At 39.7% G+C, this 9,757-nt stretch overlaps 1 protein-coding gene across 1 annotated transcript; it reads right to left on the bottom strand.

Moving 5' to 3' along the window:
* Window positions 1-1,938: 1,938 nt before the first annotated feature.
* Window positions 1,939-9,322, bottom strand: LOC105356840 (nectin-1-like). The gene is made up of 7 exons (XM_023951203.1): window positions 9,048-9,322; window positions 8,548-8,678; window positions 5,708-6,040; window positions 5,327-5,626; window positions 4,291-4,384; window positions 3,203-3,354; window positions 1,939-2,111 (listed from the first exon to the last, which is right to left on the bottom strand). The coding sequence occupies exons 3-7, from the start codon at window positions 6,012-6,014 to the stop codon at window positions 1,969-1,971; spliced, it is 996 nt and encodes a 331-aa protein (XP_023806971.1). The 5' UTR covers window positions 6,015-6,040; window positions 8,548-8,678; window positions 9,048-9,322; the 3' UTR covers window positions 1,939-1,968.
* Window positions 9,323-9,757: the final 435 nt, after the last annotated feature.

Here is a 9,757-nt window from a genome sequence, read left to right as displayed (position 1 = left end):
TGTGGAAAACCACCCTTGAAGCCAATGGGGAGCCACTTGCACAAGTGTCCATCAAATGTGGGATATACCAAGGTGATGCTCTGTCCCCACTGCTGTTCTGCATAGGTCTGAACCCCCTCAGCCAAATAATCAACAAGACTGGCTATGGATACCGACTCAGAAATGGGGCCAACATCAGTCACCTCCTCTACATGGATGACATCAAGCTATATGCTAAGAGCCAACGTGACATTGACTCCCTGATCCACACCACCAGGATCTACAGTACTGACATTGGGATGTCATTCGGGCTCGAGAAATGCAGCCGGATGGTGACAAAGAGAGGCAAGGTAGTCCACACAGAAGGGGTCTCACTCCCAGAAGGAACAATAGCAGACATCGAGGACAGTTACAAGTACCTCGGAATTCCACAGGCAAATGGCAACCTGGAGCAGGCAACAAGGAAAGCTGCAACAGCTAAATACCTCCAACGGATAAGGCAAGTCCTGAGAAGCCAGCTCAATGGCAAAAATAAGACCCGGGCAATAAACAGCTACGCACTGCCAGTTATCAGATACCCTGCAGGAATAATAAGATGGCCAAAGGAAGAGGTACAGACCACGGATGTTAAGACACGAAAGCTCCTCACCATGCATGGAGGGTTCCATCCCAAATCCAGCACCCTGAGACTGTATGCTAGCCGCAAGGAAGGAGGCCGAGGACTAATGAGCGTAGAAGCCACTATCCAGGATGAAACATCCAAGATTCATGAGTACATCAAGCTCAAGGCCCCAACTGACAGTGTGCTCAGTGAATGTCTCAGGCAATGGAGAGCAGAGGATACAGTGCTGGAGGACAGATCCTCATGGGAGGACAAACCCCTGCATGGGATGTACCACCGGACCATAACTGAAGTGGCTGATATCAAGAAGTCCTACCAATGGCTAGAAAGGGCTGGCCTACAGGACAGCACTGAGGCACTCATCCTGGCAGCCCAGGAACAAGCCCTGAGCACCAGAGCAATAGAAGCTCAGATCTACCACACCAGACAAGACCCAAGGTGTAGGCTGTGCAAAGAGGCACCTGAAACAATCCAGCACATAACTGCAGGGTGTAAGATGCTGGCAGGTAAAGCATACATGGAGCGCCACAATCAAGTGGCTGGAATAATATACAGGAACATGTGTGCAGAATATGGACTGGAAACCCCAAGGTCAAAATGGGAAACACCCCCGAAGGTGGTAGAGAATGAAAGGGCAAAAATCCTGTGGGACTTCCAGATCCAGACTGATAGGATGGTAATGGCGAACCAACCAGACATTGTAGTGGTGGATAAAGAACAGAGGAAAGCCGTTGTGGTGGATGTGGCAGTGCCAAGCGATGGGAACATCAGGAAGAAGGAACATGAGAAACTGGAGAAATACCAGGGACTCAGAGAAGAACTGGAGAAAGCCTGGAAAATGAAGGTGACAGTGGTGCCTGTGGTAATTGGAGCACTCGGGGCAGTAACCCCCAAGCTGGAGGAGTGGCTACAGATACCTGGAAAGATCTCAGACATCTCAATCCAGAAAAGCGCAGTGCTAGGAACAGCTAAGATACTGCGCAGAACCCTCAAGCTCCCAGGCCTCTGGTAGAGGACCCGAGCTTGAGTGAGAAACCACCCACGAAAGGGTGAAAGGGGCAAGTTTTTTTTATATATATATATATATATATATATATATATATATATATATATATATATATATATATATATATATATATATATATATATATATATATATATATATATATATATATATATACATATACATATACATACACACACACACACACAAAAGCTATATTTGCAAAATGTTATTGGTATTATTGATATTATTATTACCTTTTTTTCTGCCACCAATGAGGAGCTTCTTATCCAGATTTCTTGTCATCTCCCCGAGGATCTGACTGAAACCTTTGTAAAATACTATGAGGAAAAAGTTTCCTCTTTCACTTTGTGAATTTTAACTCATAACATATCTGGTGGAATTGATACCTTTGACATTTTCCAGTTCCAGGCAGGAGAAAAAGGAGAATCGGGAGAATCAGGATAATCAGGAGACCAACCAAGACGCAGAAAAGGTTGCAGTTTCCTGTAAGAAATAAGTCAAAGTTTAATGGCTCCACTTCTAATTACATTATCTCTAAAAAATATATATATTTGAAAAAAAAAACAATTATGACACATACATTTTTAATTTTAAACAACAACAAAAAAATACATCTTTATGAAAGAAACTTTCTTTAAAAAGTATGCTTTTGCAATGCTACAAACAGAATAGTCTTCATTCTCTCTGAGTGTATTGTGCTTCCGTGGGGGCATTTAAAAAAATCTACAGAAAATCCTATATATATATATTACACACAATGTAAATGAGAGTAAAAATTGTGACATACATTAATTTCACATGTTAGAAAGGAAGTTACACTGAAAAAGTCTTTTTCCTATCTCTCCCCTGTACACAAAACACAAATTAAGGGTGAGTTCAGACTGGAAAAATCCTTTGGTCTGGACCCAGTCCACTTAATTTGGTCCTGAGACTTGTGTTTGGTCTATATTCAGACTGCCGCCAAGAAGACTGTCCTGATTTTGTAATGTCATGGTTTTGTAAACAAAAGTCATTGGTCAGGAATTACGAGGGCGAGGAAAAGCAACAAGAGAAGGAATAATGGAAGTCCTGCGCTTTGCCATTTTTGTCAGGATAGTTCACTTATTTAAACTTTATATTTTGCTGACCAATTTTGGAAGTCTGTATCGTCAGCTACAACACTTTTTACTTGTTGCTTTGGTACGGCGACGGTTGCTGCAGGACGGTAACTAAGGAGACGGCTATGAAGGCACACTGATTTGATGAAGTGTTTATAACATATAGATTGTTGGGAAAACAGTGTGAGAAGTAATGTGTATCACGTTAACAGTTGTTTTGATGAGCCTGCATTCATCCGACCACATTTCAATGAGTTGCTGTGTCTCATTGTCACATTTCTACTGTTGTTTACATCCAGTAATGACCGACTACAGTGGCCGTTTTGGTCCAGTTGTTCTGCTTCCAACAGAGAACTTCAGACTGAAGACTGAACACCCAAAGTCTTTAGAAGCTCTCCCAGCATGCCTCAAGATTTGTTGTGTTTTTTGTTCAGGTGAACATCTATGTATTTGTTTTATTCTCACAGCAGAACTCACCTGAAGAGAACTGCACAAAGAGGTATGCCTGTTTGCTTCCGTATGGATTTGTGGTTTCACACTGATAAAGGCCAGACAAGTCATTGCTCTGGCTTGAAAACTGCAGTGTTGCACCCACAACTTCAACTGATGGAGGCAGAGGCTGGCCAGACCTGAAAAGGCAAAAACAAAATTCAATTACAAAAAAAATAAAAAAAACTTTTGACTGCAGGTCAAAATATTTCTTAGCCACACAAGAGGAGCAGTTTAGTTTGTCTGGGTGGTTTCATGCTTCACTTTGACATGTGTTTTTAAACTTTAAGCAAAAATAAACAGAGTCCAGTGTCTTCCACAATAATTGCACATTTTAGGTCAGTCATAACTACCCCTGCATGTGGATACTAGCACAAGAACCGGCTGGTTCCAAATGCAGCAGGTTCATTAGCTCAGCTAAAAGTCCACAAAGCTAAATCAGCGTCAGGCAGGGGTTGATAACAGGTATCAAAGGAGAGACAGGGTAGTCAGGATCCAGGCGAGAGTCGGGGCAGGGGGCAGGCAAACTGAGTCAGACACAGTCAAGAGACAGAAGATCAGGTCTAAAGATTACGCTCGGTAAGGAAGGCAGAATGGCACAAACAATACTTCACACTGAGTGTGGCTCAGTGCAGTGTGTAACCCTTGTGCTATCCTATGGGGTCAAGATGACCATTGACGTGTTCTCCCTACCATGACAAAGGTGGATAAAGGTGGAAAGATTTCATGTTATCCATGGACACCAGTGAAGATCACAAATTATTGAAGAAAAAAGGTTCAGCGCACTGTCTAGTGGGTCTAGATGACCCAACTCCCAATGTTAAAGTGCCTAGGATAGCACAAGGGTTAAGTAGACTGTGGTTGATTGAGTGAATGCTGATTGAGCATGAATTCTTGGATATTGAATTGTCAATTGAGATTTGCGTATTCCTTTGAATTTTAGTTGCAAAAACTTCCACAGGTTAGGTTGAACCCACAAGTGGACTCAGACAATAAATAAATACATTTGAAAAAAACAAATACATTTCAAAAGACATACTCAAATGCAAACAACACTGCATTTACTTTTTCAATACCTTGTCCAGATAACGGTAACTTTTGGATTTGCCTCAGTTTCACACTCATGTGAGAATTCGGATCGTTCAAAAATGTTGACATTCCCAGGCGGGTCTGCAATAAATACAAAAAGGTTTATGACATAAAAGAAAGGTAAGTTTTTCAAGGATAACACTAGTTTAAAAGCATTTATATTTGTAATATGAAACATGTGCAACTTTGTGCCAAAATAAAGTTGTTCTGCCTAAAATACAAAATTTTTACCACAAAAAAGCTTTTTTCATTGTGTAAAATATTGGAAAGCAAGAATCAAGGCTCTTTCATGTGGTCATGTTTGATATAAAGTCCTTTACACCAGCGCTGTTCAGGACGTTTTGTAGGCCACTGACCAGTTTAATGTCAGTCAATATTTTATTTACTTTTTTTTATTTATTACATTTTATTTAATAACATGATTTTCAGATTGTGGGTCTTTAAATAACAGAATAAGTTGATGTCCAGTCAACTCAAATTCAATAATTTACTCTGGGGATAAAAAAACTGTAAAGAATGTTACACAAGAAGTTAAAGAACAACAAAAGGTTAAATATATATAGCAGAAGCAGAAGATCACAGGACAACACCTAAACAGGGAAGACCGCAAGAGAGGAAAAAGAGCAGAAGAGCCCCATTCTCTGTCTGCAGTTCCATATAAAGGCCTGGTTATGTGTCTCTCTGCACATTGTGCATTCCTTCGTTAACATATCATAATAATAATCATCAATAATCATAACAACAATAAGTTCATTTCGGGAACACTTCTTTGGACATTTGGCTGTACTTTTCTACTTCCTTTAAAGCCTTCTTCCTCAACGACACTCCCAAAGGTCACCCTCTGGTCTTCTCACAACAGATATTCTAGAAGGCTCCATAGGTATGAAAGGAGGACATGTTGTCCAACAGTCTTTCCACCTGTGTCCTGTATTCCCCTCTAGGCCTGCATTCGTTATTCTTTCTGCACTTTTCACTTTCACTATCAGAATAAATCTGCTTTAGAGGAAGTTTGAAGATACTTACAGTGGACCTGGATGTTGGTTTCTAAGATTTCGTCTTTCGTTGCCTCACTTGAGATGACACACTTCACCAACTGACCATTCATCTCTCTCCCAGGTTTTCCAAGCAGAGTACTCCATGTGGTGGTCGTACCATTGGCATGCCGAGTTTCCTTAAGTTCTTCTCGAATTTTTTCTTCCAAAGAACCTTTGATCCATCTCACCTCTGCTTTAGGCTTAGAAGCAGCAGCTGTGCAAGTTGCAAGTGGAACCTCCTCATTTCCCTCTAAGGGTGTATAATCCATCAGATTTGTGATTGGGGGCACTATAGGAATACCAGTAAAATCAACATGTTGCAGTAACAACAGTAACAAAATGCAGAACAATGTAAACAGTCAGATCTTACCAAGTATTACAAGTTGTGAATTTCTACTTGGTGTTCCACCGGGGAACAAGCTGAAGATGCATGTGTAGCTTCCTTCATCCTTCAGTGTCATATTAGAAAACTTCAGGGTTTCATTTTTATCATTGAAATTTCCAATAAATTGAAATCTTAAATCCTGTCCATTACTAAACTTGAGTCCATTCTTGGGCTGAATTGTCAAGAAAACATCATCTGGAGCTTTTCCTTTGATCGTTTTCTGCCATGTGATCTGGGATAGACGATCATTTGTGATTATGTGGCAGGGTAAGACGGCGGAGGATCCAAGCATCACAACCACATCCCCAACCTGGACAGCTGGTAAAGAGAGTAAAACATGACTTTAATACAAAAATCTGTCCAAAGTCTGCATTAAAGAAAGACATTTTGTACTTTAATTATATACAATCATCTCTTTAATACACCAAGTTAAACAACAAGACATTTTCCAACTTATCTGTGTTCTCTACTTCTAGTGGTTTGGACTATGGACTGATTTTTTGCACCTAAAGCCTTAGTCATATGCACCCATACAGTGGTTTGACCCATATGAGTGCTGAGGCATTTTTTTTTTGGTTGTTGGTTGGCCTGCATCCACCCTTAAGGGCTGTTGAGACCATTGACTGTAAAAACAATGGATAAATCAAGGTGTGACATCACCCACACAAAATGGGCTCTTACCTCCCGCTCTTGTTAAATGAGGCAAAATCCCTCACCATTGCTTCCTGATACGGGCGTCGTTGACAGTGATTTGTCTGAGTCTCTCTGAGTGATTGTATCTATGGCATCGGCAGCAGTAATTGCCACAGATACGATGAGTCAGAGTGAGTCGGACCAATCACTGTCAACTGGTTTCAATATGGCGGCGCCCTAATCAGGAAGCAATGGTACTTCCTATTTGGGAAACAAGAAGGGAGGGGTTGAGCTGTCCAGTTTTTTTTTTACAATCAATGGTTGTGACAAAGGTTTAACCCTTAACACCAGAGCTGTAGCGCCAGTGTTGTTATCACTCTTGTCATGGTAGGGAGAACACATCAATGTAAGGGTGGGGTCATTTAAGATAGCACAAGGGTTAAGATAAATCCGATTGTGCACGAACGATGTCACGTGACTTCCGAACGAACTGAGTAGAAGAGGTAAAATATTATTTCACTGCTCATATTGATCATAATATCATTAGAATTAATCAGAAATAACTCAACAGTGATAAGAAAGTAGAAAAGTACAAACAGGAATTCAGAAACAGAGGCTGTTGCAAATTTAGGAAATGTAAACAGCAGCGCACAATGTAAACATGGTATCATTTACACATGTGTTTATTTGAAATAGATGTTATATCATATCATAACTTTTCATCACATATAAATATTACTTTATATTTGGAATGCTGTACTAGTCCCAGTCCATACAAGTGTTCTAAATTTTAAAAATACTCATTAGGTTACAGTCTTGGTTAATGTAATAAATTTTCTTATATATTATAGGGTAAGATAAAGTATTTTCATTTGACCGTAACAGTATTTGATTTACATGGCAATACTTTAACCAGATGCTTCAATATTTAGTAAAATATTTGTTTTTAATATTTAAAGAGTTTTTTAAATGTCCATCATAAGAGGCATTTGATATTAGATGTATAGAAAAAATGAAGTACTGACATCTGAGTAGGTTTCCTTGCTGTTGAATATTGGTATCGAAGGACAATCAAAAGTGGGGGAGGACAACCACATATTACTTGCCAGGTTGTCCAGAGGACAACCCCCCCCCCCCCCCCCCCCTTCTTTCTAACGCTGCAACGATATTTTTTCTTTTGAAATTCATTTGTCGTTCACTCTCTGTGTTAATACAAAATGATTGAGATACTTACTGACACATTTGAACATTTATCAGAAGAATTATTTAGGCCGGAAGTGCAAATCTGTGACTATCTTTTCTTAACTTTACCGAACCAATATTTTTCTTATTTTCATAGCGACAATAAAATAATAATAATAAGTGTCCCCCAATTTAATTTTGTTTTTATTTTCCCCTCTTGGAAATATTGCGGGACAATGAGCATTCAAAGTGGGTCCCACAGACACAGAAACACACAGAAGGCTCTCAGACGGAGCAGGAAAGAAGCTGCAAGAAAACCTTTGAACGATCTCATGAACCCTGAATGGAGACGTGATTACTGATGTTTTAGCCCAGTGGAATTTTCAGAATAAAAGCACAACAACTTCTGTTGCAGGTATACTTCCACTGTAGGAGCCATTAATGTGATTGTAGTTCACCTTACTGCCAGTAGGGAGATTCTGTATGTATGAGAAGACGTTACAGTGTTTGTCAGGTGTTTTGGTCCGGAAGGGCAAAGGGTTTTGACCGCAGTACTGCACGAGTGTAAGAACACAGGCTGGTCAATGTCACACGCAAGTATGTATGTGTAACCCCTAGACGGTGCTGCTGTGTGTAACAGCTCTAAATCCCTTCAAATGGAGTTACTCTAAGTCTAGGTTCAGTGAGGAGGCTGTTGACTGTCATGTATTCCAGTATTTAGCCAGGAATATTCCACCCCATAGAAATGTATGATTTATAGTTGAACCAGAAAAGAATACTTAGGTTTAGGCAATAAAATAACACAAAATAACAGTCTGAAGAACTGAGTGAATTACTTATATTTAACACTTCACAACAAAAAAACAAGTGGCCACTGACATGAAAAGGAGGTTCAAATAAAATTGAGATCTCAAAAAGAAAACTTAAATCTGAGTCCAACTTTCTCTTTTCTTTAGAATAAAAATAAATAACCCTTTGAGTGCACTCAAAAAAAAATAAACGTAACCCACTTAATGTCCAACCAGTAGATGAGATGAAATGAGATGAACCAAGGAGGTAAGATGACGGAATGATGATGGAGTAGATGAGTTGAACGAAGGAAGGTCTGGGATCCAGATGTGCACCAAGAAAAAAAACCAGTCTACACAAATGTGCAGAAAATCATTAAATATTGTCCATATATATTGTCCTTTTAACATTACTTCACAGTCATTTTCTTTTTTTCAAGGATTTAACTCAATATACACACCAAAATTATATAACTCAACATGTATGCAAAAAAAATCAAACTAGCTTACTGTGCAGCTAGCCTGCAACACGTGGCCAACCGAGGAGACTCCGTGCATTAAACTTAAAACATTACAATACTGATCACACATTTCCATAGTTACCTCAACTGGTTTTTTCTATAATATTTGGTTTGCAAATCACTGTTTTTTCAAATCAATCAATACACATCACCAGTGAATATAGCAGGTTATCCGACATCAAATGCGATATTACCACTCACCGAGGTAACGTATTTTTCCACAAAATTAACAAAGTCCAACGTCGCTCTTCAACAAGATTTCTCTTCCTGGGTACACTCTAACTGTTGGAAGTGAGTTTTTTCCAAAACTTAGAACAAATACAGTTTTAACAACCACAATTAATTTCAGTCTGTTTTTTTTCCTCTTTACCTCGCTGAAGTCTTTTTTTCCTCTGACGCTATGCCTTGAGAAAAGTTGAAAAGACGTCAAAGATAAAAACAATGACAGGATGATCACTCCTGGCAAATCCCAAAAAACCAACATTTAAAATGTTGACTGCCACCAGTGGTGAAACTGAAAATTACACTAAATGAAAGAGAATAACTAAGTAACTTAAGCAGGGTTACATATGCAAAATGACAGAAAATAAATGTCAATGTGTCGCCATACAAAATGAGAGTGGACATTTAATGACTGGAGCAAACAGATGCGCGTCAACCTCACCCTGGGTCAAAACAATCTCAGGAGCTGAGTTGTAGGCTTAGCTCCTTCAACAATAGTCAAAACCCTGGCTGTATCTGTGGATTACTTCTACTCGTTTGGCACTGAGCGAAGTAAAATGACGCAAAGGAGGTCGGCTGCTGATTGAGGTGGGAGAGCGTCGGCCCGGAGGTGGAAGTTTGTTGGGAACTGCGATGCCGAAGATAACTGGGCGGAGGATCAGAACGCTGGATTCCTGGACGATAATTGG

The sequence above is a fragment of the Oryzias latipes genome, chromosome 21 (assembly GCF_002234675.1).
Source record: "Oryzias latipes chromosome 21, ASM223467v1".
Classification (NCBI taxonomy): domain Eukaryota; kingdom Metazoa; phylum Chordata; class Actinopteri; order Beloniformes; family Adrianichthyidae; genus Oryzias; species Oryzias latipes.
This window is presented reverse-complemented; position numbering and strand designations above follow the sequence as displayed.

Coding starts and splice junctions, on each gene's coding strand:
- LOC105356840 (XM_023951203.1), bottom strand. CDS start 6,014: ATGCTTGGATCCTCCGCCGTCTTACCCTGCCACATAATCACAAATGAT. Junction 5,627..5,707: donor TTCACAACTTGTAATACTTG/GTAAGATCTGAC, acceptor GTATTCCTATAG/TGCCCCCAATCACAAATCTG. Junction 3,355..4,290: donor GTTACCGTTATCTGGACAAG/GTATTGAAAAAG, acceptor TTGCCTTTTCAG/GTCTGGCCAGCCTCTGCCTC.